General features: G+C 44.3%; 1 protein-coding gene across 1 annotated transcript in view; it reads right to left on the minus strand.

The window, feature by feature from the left end:
• RP1L1 (RP1 like 1) overlaps positions 1-12,249 on the minus strand; it is a 45,105-nt gene that overhangs the window by 1,972 nt on the left and 30,884 nt on the right. Inside the window, exons 3-4 of the mRNA XM_077176375.1 lie at positions 7,411-7,579; positions 204-5,455 (exon numbers count right to left, since the gene is read on the minus strand). Of these exons, the coding sequence (XP_077032490.1) occupies positions 204-5,455; positions 7,411-7,579 (5,421 nt within the window). The remainder of the gene's footprint in view (positions 1-203; positions 5,456-7,410; positions 7,580-12,249) is intronic.

A 12,249-nucleotide genomic window follows, 5' to 3' on the forward strand; every position in this document is an offset into this window, starting at 1 on the left:
CCTTCCTCCTCCTCCACTTTTGCTTCTTCTTCTTCCTCTTTTGCTTCCTCCTCCGCTTTTGTTTCTTCCTCTTCTTCCTTCCCTTCCTCCTCCTCCTCTTCTGCTTCTTCCTCTTTCTCCTTTCCTTCCTCCTCCTCCTCTTTTGCTTCTTCCTCTTCCTCCTTCCCTTCTTCCTCCTCCTCCTCCTCTTTGGCTTCCTCCTCTTCTTCTTTTGCTTCTTCCTCTTCCTCCTCTTTGGCTTCTTCCTCCTCCTCTTTGGCTTCCTCATCTTCCTCTTTTGCTTCTTCCTCTTCCTCCTCTTTGGCTTCTTCCTCCTCCTCCTCTTTGGTTTCTTCCTCCTCCTCTTTTGCTTCTTCCTCTCTTTCCTTCCCTTCCTCTTCCTCTTTCCCTTCTGCTTCTTCCTTTCCTTCTTCGTCTTCCTCCTTCCCTTCCTCCTCCTCTGGTTCTTCCTCCTCCTTCACTCCCTCTTCCGCTTCCTTCTCTTCCTCCTTATTTAGTTCCTCTTCCTCCTTGCTTTCCTCTGCTTCTTCCTCTTTTACTTCCTCATCTTCTTCTTTCGTTTCACCCTCCTCCTCTTTTATTTCCTCCTCCTCCTCTTCAGCCTTAGCCATTTCTTCTTCCTCTTTCTCTTTGTCCTCCTCTTTTGCTTCTTCTTCTTCTTCTCCTTCTTTTGTTTCTTCCCCTCCTTCTGCTTCTTCTTCTTTGGTTTCTTCAGTTTTGGCCTCATCTTCCATCTCAGTGTTTTGACTCTCTGCTACTTCAGGTTCCTCTCCATCTCCATTCAATGTTGTGCCATCATCTTCATTTAATTCTGGCTCTTTTCCTTCTTCTTCTTCCGCTTCTGTTTCACCTGCCGGAGGTTGCTCCTCATCCTTCTCCTCGTTTTCTGCCCCTTCTTCCACAGAACCATTGGGAAGTGTTTTGGTGTCCTGGGCTGCTTCTGCAACAATGGCTTCCTCATTGCCATCTTTCTTCAGCCTCAGGATTTTCTGCAAATCAAAGGCTTTCATGACTGGGGCATTGGTGGCCACCACAGGGGCTCTGGCAGGCCTGGAAGCCAGTTTTTTCCTCACACAGGAGTCACATGGACAATATTCCTCCTCACGGGATTGTTCGTTCATGCTGTCCTCCAAAGCTGCACTAAGGTTAAAGTCATTATCTACATCATATGATAAGTCCGATGTCTCCTCCAGCCTCATCTGGGCACCATTCTTGTCCCCAAAGAGGGACTTTTTATGCATAGTTTGCAGTCGCCATCTCCTCTGCTCGGTTTGGAGTTTGGACTCGCGTGTGGGTGGCCCCTCTGGAGGTCTCGGCATCCTCCTTCCAGCCCTGCTTTTAATCTTCCTCAATTCCTTCTCTATGCTCTTTTGTATCCTTTTACTCACTTCCTCCTTCAGCTCCAGTATCATTGCATCCATCTGCTGGTTGTCTTGCAGGTTCCACCTGACTTTAAACTCGTTCATGGCATTGACGTAGTGAGCCATGAACTCCTTCTCGATTTTCTTGAGTAGTCTCAGGACCCAGGTTGGGTCTGGATCCACGGAGTTTTGCTGGACAAGGGATGTGCCCACACTGGTGGATGTATTGACTTTGGGCTCGGGGTCATTTGGGGACTCTTCTTGGGGCTGCTCCTGCAACTCCTCTTTCGGCTCCATCCCAACATCAGCATCACCAACATCGGCATCACCAGTGGTCTCTGGCTGGTCAGCTTCTTCTTCAGGGTTTTCTTGTGGGACTTCATCATTCACAGCTTCAACTTCTTCTTGTTCTCCAGCTTCAGCTAATTTGTTTTCTTCTTCATTTTCCTTTTCTTCCCCTTCCTCCTGGCCATGCTCACAGTTACTGCCCTGATCCTCCTTATTCTCTTCTTCCTCCTGGATTACAGACTCCTGTCTAGCAGACTCTGCCTTTTCCTCACCTTTTGCCTCTGAGCAGGCTGTGGAAGGGCGGGATGGCTGCTCTTCCTCTTTACTTTGCTCCTCAACCTCAGTCACTTCTGTGCCAGTCTCTGCATTTTCCATTTGCTCGGCTGATTTGCATTCCATGGTTTTCTGTGCCACCAATGTGGCACCAGCTGTGCACTCTTCTCCTGAGCCACCAGAGCAACTGCAAACATCAACCCCAGAGGAGGACATGGGAGTGAAGGCATGATCCATGGATTTTGGGGCTTTAGACCCAGACACTGGCTTTGCCACCTTGCTTTCCTCTTGGCCTGAACTTGGGCCACTCCTTTCAGCAGTGCACCCAAACCACAGGGCTTGAAAAATATTCAGCAGCTCCGTGTACCTTGACTTATTCAAATGTTTTGAGTTTTCTGATGGATCCTCTGACTCTTCATCAAGGAGTTGGAGGCTGGCAAGACAAGTAATCAAAATGTTGGCGGAGTTACTCAGTTTCCTCCCCATTGTGGGGGACACTTCAGGCAAACTGTTTGATCGGTCAAATTTGGTCTCCTGCTTTGAGCTGAGCAAGGCCTTCATGATCTGGACAGACATTTGGACAGAGGTTGGAAGGTCTCTCTTGTTGTTATTTTGGCTGGATGTAACTGACTTGTTGCATTCTGCCTGCTCATTTTCAGCAGCTTCAGGTGGAACCTCAGAGATTTCTTCCTGGTTCACGCATTCTTCAGCCTCTTCAACCACAGCTGTGTCTTCTGCTTTCTCTTCTTCCACTTCATCCTTTGCTTCATCCTTTTCTTCATCCTTTACTTCATCCTTTTCAGCCTCTTCCTCCTCCTCATTCTTTTCCTCAGCTTTTTCCTCCTCCGGGGCTTCCTCAGCATTTGTACAGTGTGACACCTCAGTGGTTGACTCTGCATGTTCCTCTTCTCCATCATCTTCCATTTCATATTTCATAAGCAATGTTTCCGAAGGGATTTTCCTGAGCCATTCTTGCACAACTTCTTCTGGAGATGTATTTGGTAGAGCTGATGGCATTAAATCACCTCCTTCCTCCTGAACACCAGCATCTTCTACCTCTTCCTCTGTTTTTTTGTTGCAAGAATCATCAATCTCTTTATTATTCTGACCATTTCCTTCGGTTGCAGCAGATTTAGAGCCGTAGGATGTTGCTTTGGAGGAATCCACAATTTCTTTCTGCTCTCTCCCTGCGGTCAGCACGGACTCGGTGCCGATGCTGCTGATGGAGGAATTCTTCAACATGGTTGCACGCATATTTTTTCTCTTTGGCTTCCCTTTTGGTGGGGTGGGGCATTGCAGACTGCACACTGACATAGTCTCCGACACCGATGCCCGGCTGGAGTTTGACACCTTCACACGAAGATTTTTCCTGTTTGTCTGTCTTGATTTTGAAGACAGAGACACGTTTGATTGTGAACACCTATCATCAGTTTCCTGGGATATCTGGGTCAACACGCATTTATCTTTTATTTCTGACTTTGAAGAGACTCTTGAGGAGCTACTTGTGGGTTTTTCATTCCTAATCCCATCTTCACTTGGGTGGTCAACTTTTGAGCATACACTCCCACTCATGCTTCCCTGTTTTGAAGAAGAGGGTTCAGAACTAATCCTGGCATGACCCTTTCCAGATTTTCCATTAGGACTTGAAACACTTGAGCAGAGGGATGATGGCTTGCTGTTTTCTTCTTTATGGCTTCTCTTCTTTGAGCTTTTTGAACATTCACTGTAGCCATTGGCAGTACTTTTTGAGCTCTTGTCCTCAGCAGGACCAGCAGTTGCCTCTGGTTCACTGGTAGATGAAATGTTTGAGTGAAGAGATCCTGACTTATGAGACATGGTGTCTCCAGCAGATTTTTTCTTGGTTTCACATGAGCTTTTGGAATAAATTGATGCCCTGCTGCCTGATCTCACATCATCTGCATGTAGGGAATTCTTTTTATTCAGAGTGGATTCAAGTGAAGACACAGATATTTCAGACTGTGCGTCCAAATGAACGTGGCTGCGTTTGCTCTTTTTGGACCCTCTGGAAGAGCAAGAGACACTGCATGGAACATTCTCATCACTGCCACTTTTCTTGCTGCTCCTGTCACTAGCCTTGGAATGGTGGGTTCCCTGCGTAGAGCATCGTTCCCCTTCACTGCTCTCACCCCTGATTGATTGGCTTGGCTTTGTTTTTGCTGACACTGAGCTGACTTCATTGACTTCACTTTCTTCCTGCTCTGCTTCCACCTCTTCAGCCTCCTTCTTGGGGCAGGACTCACTGGAGAAAGAGGACACCACTGGGTTGTCCTCAGAGGTGTCAGCCTTTTCTTTTGGTGTGGTGCAGTTACTGGACTTGCTGTGCACGCTGTTGGCAGGGGTGGAGCACTGGCTGTTCTCTCCCTGGTTTGCCTTCTGAAGGCTTGAGGAGGACATGCTCCTGCCCACGCTGCTCACTTCCTCACACACGTTCTTCTTGCTCTGCCTGGACTGCAGGGATGACCTGGACATGACACTCCCGACTCTGCTGCTTTCAACCTCTTCTGGGTCATCCTTCAAGCACTTCACAGAGGAAGCTTCAAAACAATTTGCATCCTCATTTTGTGAAATGATTTTGGTGATCTCCTGGTCTTCAGGGCTGTCTTGAGTATCCAGGTTGTTTTCACAGCTTGAATGTGACATCAAGCCCAAGGATGAAGGTCTCTGGCTGTTTCCTGTGCTTGTCCTGGTGTATTCCTGCTGTTCTTCCCCATTGGAAGCACCTGTGGATAAATCACTTCGGCACACACACTTTTTAACAGATCGATACGCCACTCTGTTCTTTATAGTCTCTGAGTAGGATGAGGACTCTCTCACAATGTGCTCAGAGAATTCCTCACTGGATGTGGTGTGGATGCTGTCCACAGATGTCATTTTTTTGTGGACTACTCTCCTTCGGGAAGATGTGCTGGAGCACGATGACCGCGTGTGCCAGGTGCTTCGCACACCGGGCTCTTCCCTCTGGGACATGTGCATGGGGTTCTTCCAAATGTCATAGTCCTGGTGTTTCTTTCCACAGCTGTGACAGTGGGCTTCGTCATATTCTGATTCCTCAAGTTTGGACATGTAGGAATCAATATCGCAGGGATATAAGGAATCATCTGCCTCTGAGCTGGCTTCTGGGTTCATTTTCTGTAGGGGATCTGCTCCGCTGTCCTCCTCCACTCCTGACTCTTCACAAGGCAGCTGGTTCATCAGGTTGGACTTTTTGATCTGGGTGGACCACTGCAAAGTCTCATCGTTGAGCAAGCGGAAGCGAACCTTCATCTCCACGGACAAGCTCCCGTCCTTGTTCACGTGGACCCGCTTCTCGATGTCATCGTTGACCAGGGACTGGACCAGGTCCCCAGCTTTTGGGTGAGAGCAGCCATTGGAGAAGGGTCCCCCGTTGTCTGGAGAGGCCACGAGGCCATTGGGGTATGACTTTTCTGATGACAAGGAAAATCTCATCGACCTGTTGCTGGATGCTGACCGTGGATGGATAACACTTTTTTTGGCTTTCAGTCCAAAGTTCACTGGAGTGAAGAAAGATGGAGAAAGAGGTTAACTTACATAAAGGTGACAGAAAATATGTAAGTCAAGCCCTCAAACTAGGGAATCCTGATATTATTCCATTAAAGCCAAGCCTGTGCCAATTTACACAGTTTGAAAATTTGTCTTTGACTAAGTCATGTCCATTAATCATAGAATAGTTAAGGTTGCAGGGGACCTCTGGAGATAATCTAGTCCAACTTCCTTGTTAAATTTTAAGTTTTGAATTAATAATCTGTAATAAAATCTTCTACACCTTAACTTTATTTAAGAAAATAAATTGAAACACAAACACTGTTTTATTTAGTGCATGTCAGGCAGTAAAATTAAGAAAAATCAAAAATATATATACATATGGAGCAATTTAGTCTCTGAGTTCAGGCATTTTTTCATGTTACAAATATTCCCTTATTTAACTGTGAAAATTAAATAACAGAATATTTGTGACGTGAAAAAATGCCCAAAGTTTTCATTCTTCTTGTTTCATTCTTCTTGTTTGACCAGGGAAAAATATATGGAGAAGTGACCTTCTTCCTTAGCTGGTCATACATTTATTGTGTAACATTCACTTCTCCACTCTTATTCTGGGAAATGTGTGGCCATATACAGCAGAGCAACACTCAGTCCCTGCAGGGATGTGCCACTAAGAGTGATTATAATTCTTATTAAAACATAAAGAACAATCAGAAAAGGAATTGTAAGCTGGTGATAATTGCAAAGAGAAATATTGGGAGTTGTAGAAGAAATCAGTGAGAATACGGAAATTAAGGAATCTGAACTGGAAGAACATCTTTATGGCCCATGCAGTGATCTGCACAGGTTTGTGTAGGTCCCTTCATTTCAAGCAGAATATATTGCTATCAGGCTGTCTTGCAAGACATTCATCTCTCTCATTTCAAATATGAGTTTGTCCAAAATTTCCTTGTACATATATCCAGACAATCCTGTGCCTCCTTGGGCATATGGATATGCAGCTGATTGGAGGGCATTTTAGGAAGTGAAGTGCTGAACAGGAGCACATCCAAATCACATTAAATAGCTCTTCCCTGACCATCCTAATGATTGAACTGAATTTGCTCGGTCTCTTGATGGGCAAAGCTCCAGATTATTCCCATGTTTCCCTCCAATTTTTTATGTCTTGGATAGTGAGCATAGGATGCCTCTGTCCTTGAGTTTCTACAACTTGTTGACCACACACAAATGAATCTTTCCAAGCTTCTGGTATTGACAATGGAGAGAAACAAACATACCTCTGGGGCACACTTAATTTTATCCTACAATAAATCCTTAATACAGGTGAGATTATTTGCCCTTTGGAATTGGGAAATTTCTTTTCCCAGGCTACTGAGGGTGGCTGGTTTAATTACCTGTGACCTTAGATAACTCATGATGGGGTGCCAAAAAAATATAATCCTGAATAATCCATAACATACTCCTTCCTGCATATAATCTTTCCATAAAAACAGAGTTTGTTTGCAAAAGGCCAGCTGTAACTTGCAGGAGAAACTGAGTCTCCTGCTGGCAGAACCTGGGCATCCTCTGGTCCTGGTGCAGGAAAGTGCAGGAGGGAAGGCATGATAGGACAGACAACGAGGGGATAGAGGATTCGTGGGAAATCTCCAGAGTCTGGGTGGACAGACACAGGAAAGGAGGGAGTTCTGGAAGGAAAAGGAGACCCAGAGATATGAAAGAGGAAGGGAAGTCAGCCAGACATGGGGAGCATGTAAAAGAAAGACTAGGGGGTGTAGGGAGGAAATCCTAGAAGGAAACCAGAGAAAAAGAAGGGGAGGATGGAAAGGCCTGGGAGGCAGGGAGAGGGAAGTGCATTTTCCACGTGAAATCCATACATTGGGACAGCACAATAGGGACCTGCAATCCCCAGGCTCTGGGACGCGGCCCTGGGCAGGACTGCGCGACGCGGCCCCGAGGTTTTTCTTACTTTCATTGTTCTCGTTGACATTGTTGCCATTGTTGGAGCGGGGAGGCAGATTGGGCAGCTTCTCCACCGAGTGTTTCCTCAAATTCTCCATGGATACAGGTTTGAAGGGCTCCCGGCCGACGCACACCAGCACGTTGGGGCAGTGGAGCAGAGCCTGCATGCTGTCGATCTGCAAAGGGAGCAGCAAGGGGAGCACCATGAGCCCAGACACAAGAATTTGGTTCTTCCAGGCCTGCAATCAACTGACAATGTGTTGTCACCTAAATAAAAGAGTATTTGGATAATGGTCTCAAGCATGGAATGTTGGTTTTGGGGCTATCCTGTGCAGGGCTAGGAGTTGGACTTTCCAGCTCAGGATATTCTATGATTCAATGAAAATAAACATGGTTCTGGAGAACTTTGGGGTCTACCAGAGCCTGTTGGAGAATTCTTCCATTGAAAGAGAAGCTCTGCTATGTTTTGATCAGATTTCTTAAGATAGGGAAGGTCTCGAAGAGATTGCCTAAGGGAGAATATATCTCATTTATTATGTATTATACAAGATTTCACAAATTCTTGAAAAAATTTGGGCATATTTCATGTGGTAGTGAGGAAGAGGGTGAAACTGGAGGTGTTTCAGTTTGCCTTACAGAGAATTATAGCCTTTAAATTCCTCTAATTCCTGTATGGGGCAGCTTTTATTACCTGAAAAACGCTGCATTTCATTTTGTCCCTTAGTTGATCTTTTTTAGGAAGAGGGACTTTTTAGGAAGAATTGTGGCTTCCCTTAATATTCCCTCAAATACTGCTTCATTTATAACCCCAAGCTTTGCATCAGAGCTGGACAATGAGGGACATTGTCTCCAGCCTGGGAAGTGCCTGGGAAGGAATCTTTGTTCCTCCACGAGAACTCAGGTTTGCACCCTTGGTCCTCACCACATGACCTGTTCCTGGATCATACACCAAGTCCTTCATGAGTCACTTATCATGGAACTGTATAATACTAGAAAAGTTTGAGCTGGAAGGGACTTTTTAAATGCCATCCAGTCCAAGCCCCTACAATGAGCAGGGACATCTTCAGCTGAATCAAGTTTCTCAGATCTCCCTCCAGCTTTTACCCAAATACATTTGTCTCTCTCAAAGAGCAGGAATCAGTCCTGTGGGAAGCACTGGGCAGACAGATCTTGGAGCCATCTTCCATCTTGTTTCTGCAACGTCTCATTTGAAAGACAGAAGTTGAGCTCTCAGGTAAAATACTTGATGTCTTTCAAAAGAAGGAGAAGTCTCTCTTGCAGTCTGAGAGGACTTTAGAGTGGCCAATTTCTGGCAGTTTTGTGCATCTCCACAATGTAGGATGTCCCTTCCTCCTCTGCCTGCTCCTTCAGGAGAACATCTCCAGAGCATAGGGAAGACTTCAACAAGAGGTGACCACGCCATGGGTTACCAAGCCAGCTCTGGTGTTGGGCTTATCAAGATGCACCCTGACCTCACCCTGTCACTTAATCATCATCCCCTTAATGAGAAACAAGATAAGGAATCTCAGAGGAGCAGCAATGACAGTTCTGCAGTTGTCACGTGTGCCTGAAATAACTGTGTAAAGGAAAGACTTGGCCTCTAAATATTGTTACAGCCAAGGAATGAAGAACCAGAGCCCCTTGGAAGCCCAAGCCCTCAGCTTGTGAGATGCTCCTGGGGTTTTCCAAGATGTCCCACCAGGACTGTGGGAGGCACTAAGGGATTGGTGTTGGATCTGGTGCAAATAAGAGGATAAATGTGTGGAGGGTGGAAGAGCAAGACAGAGATAAATGGAAGAACATTCTGGATCCAGTAAATCACTTCTGAAAGCATTTCTTACAATAGAACATATGGCATCAACTTTTTAGTGGGAATACAATAAAAAAACCTTTGTCTTCCTATTAATTTTTATTTTCTGCTTGTGTTATAACAATGTTTGTGTTTTAGGCCCATCCAGTTTGCTATAAAACCTAAAATAAGAGACCCTTTCTCAATGAAACTTTCATTAAATTCTGCAAAGCAACGAAACTGCCAAATTCATGTGATGGGTACCGTGACACAGAAAAATATCCCACAAATCTCAGTTTGCCTCTGTTCACTCCACTTCTGGTCCATCTATTACTAAAAAAAAAAAATCTCTATATAGTCCTAATGAAAACAGCTTTCTAGCTCACTTTAAAAGTTTATTGAAAGCCTAGAATTTAATAAATCAAATATTTTGAGTAGGTTTTTGCCATCTGTTAATGGAAATTCAGTTAATTGCTTTATTAATTTAAAGGAAATTCTGTTAATTTCCTTCTTTACTTTTCTGTTCTCTTTCTCCTGGATCTTATACAAGTAGGAAAAATAAGAGGATAAAAAAGAAGAAAGAGAAAAAGAAAAATAGGAAGAGAGAAAAAAAGAAAAATAGACAGGAAATGTGTTCTGTTCCTAAAGTAAAAGAATTTGTCTTTCAAGCCCCACTAAGTTTATGGACTGTTCTATTTGTAAAGGACATTTTTTTCAGTGAAAGCTATTTTTGCCCACATTTTCTCACGTGGTTCCATGTCTGGGTGTAGATATTTCAATCACACTCATCACTGCTGTGCTGTGTGTGCAGAAAATAGATGGTGCCAATGACAGAGAGTCAGGGATCCATGGAGCTCAGCCAGCTGAGTTAGGGAATTTATACATTCTTTTATATGGAATACACTTGTGTTATGTCACTTCAAATAGTCTGTATTTGTAGTATGGGATGTTTCTGACATCAGCAGCACTTTAGCTGTGTTTGCGTCTATAATGTAAATTTTCTTCCTAATGTCTTGCAAGATTAATCTCTTTGAATTAATAATTCCAGACGTTCGTCTTTGTCATGCTTCCAAACTACCAAAAAAGCATTTTGGTAGTTTGAAATACAACTGAATGTTTTCTGAGGGTTAAATAAATGCCATTTCTCACATTGATTTAATGCAGCATCCACTGTTTCAGGGCAGCGCAGGGTTGGGATAACAGTTCATTCCATCTGCTCCATACAGAGCCTTCCCACGCTGCTGCAGGAATCCCATCCTCTCAACACACTGCCTGGGATTTCCAGAGAACATCTGTTTTCAGAGCCACCAATATGACACCTTTTACTAGTGCTGAATTATCACTGAACAGCACATCCCCTCTTGAGTGTTTAACAACTTGCAGCTCACTCAGTGTGTCCTGGGTGAGGCCCATGAAATTATATGATTTTAAAGCAATAGTAAAACCTCAGATTTTACTGGTAAACAGATTCCCCACTTCCCTCAGGCTGCCACAGCACAGTTCCTGAGCAGCCATGCTAGGATATTCAGAGAAAACAGTATTAAATCCCACCACAATTTAGCTAAAATACACCCAGAGGCAATGGATTGTAAATCCTTAAAATCTGGTGATCACCTGAAGGAGATGTGATGGAGAAGAGAATGCCCTGCTCTAATATTTCTCCATTAATTCATCACACAGGATTGTAACTCATCATCTACAATCAAGGCTTCTTGGTGGAGAGCAGCCAAAATTTTTGGAAAATGGATAATTTCACCTGATGCAGGTCAACATTCCCCCTTGGACATGCCTGATTCTCAGAGTCAATCACCTCAGTTGTCTAAATGTAGATTCACAGAACAGTTTGAGATGTTCTAGAGTATCCAATATGTGCCTGAGGATGGCTGACAGGATAAAAGATAAATATGAGACCGGAAAGCTCTGCAGAAAACATCAAACACATTCATAAAGTTAGAAAATGAGGTATCTTAATTTGCGAGCTGAGTCGCAAAATACAGGAATTTTTAATTAGAAGTGAACTATTTTAATTAGAAGTGAACAATGAGGAATAAAATGGAAGAGAAATAATGGCTTATGATAGAGGTGTTTGATGGGTTATCAAAGAGTTCCTTTGGATCACTCAGGATCCATTCAAGCCTTTCTGGAGTTCTCTTGATGTAACTCAGTCACAGTTAAGGCTGTGGATTATCAGGGGCAAAAATCCACCAAAATTCATGGGATCAGTCTCTAGCAGCTGGCTCTTGGTGGCCTTGAATAAACTCCTATAAAAGCTTTATTGTGTAATGCCTGAAAATTAAGTCGAGTTTCTCAATCTTACTGTAAAACCTGACCCAGGTCCCACTGTAATAGATGGAGAGAACCTTGGTTACCTTCACAGACTCTGGATCAGGATCCAAGAGGACTATGGATGCTGTGAGTGAAGGTCTGGACGAGAGCCCAGGTTGGAGGAGTCTTAGAGCAGCCTGGTCTAGTTGAAGGTGTCCCTGCCCATGGCAGGGGGTTGGAGCAAGATGATCTTTAAGGTGCCTTCCAACTCAAACCATCCTATGGTTTATGATTCATTATCCCCCACCAGAGGAACTCCCTGCCCCAGTGGGACATGGCATTTATAGATTGGTTCAAAAACCATCGATGTTCTTTCCGATAAAAATTATTTACAGACATTAAGCTTCACTGGGATGGTCATTTCAAGTGAGGTGTAAATGAAAAGACATCCTCTCTTCTGAAACACCCCTTTTCTTTCCAGTGTGGCTGCTATCCATTGAGGATGGATTGTCTCCATGAATTTTGCTTTACAGGACCCACCAACTGCTGTGATCTCAGCAAGGACCTCTAGGTGCTACTGCAACACAATTAATAATAAAACGCCATCAATACCTATACAGAAGCAAGGCGAACATAACACCTCCAAAATACAGAAGCAGCTGGTTGTTGTGGAGAACCTGCCACCCTCTGGCTCTTCCCAGGGAAAGAAGAACCACTCAGCCTTGCTCACCTCAGAAGCTGAGCACAGATATCAGCTTCTGATGAAGGCAGAGTGAAGGAGGCACCCCTGCT

The sequence above is a fragment of the Agelaius phoeniceus genome, chromosome 3 (assembly GCF_051311805.1).
Source record: "Agelaius phoeniceus isolate bAgePho1 chromosome 3, bAgePho1.hap1, whole genome shotgun sequence".
In the NCBI taxonomy this organism is placed as follows: Eukaryota; Metazoa; Chordata; class Aves; order Passeriformes; family Icteridae; genus Agelaius; species Agelaius phoeniceus.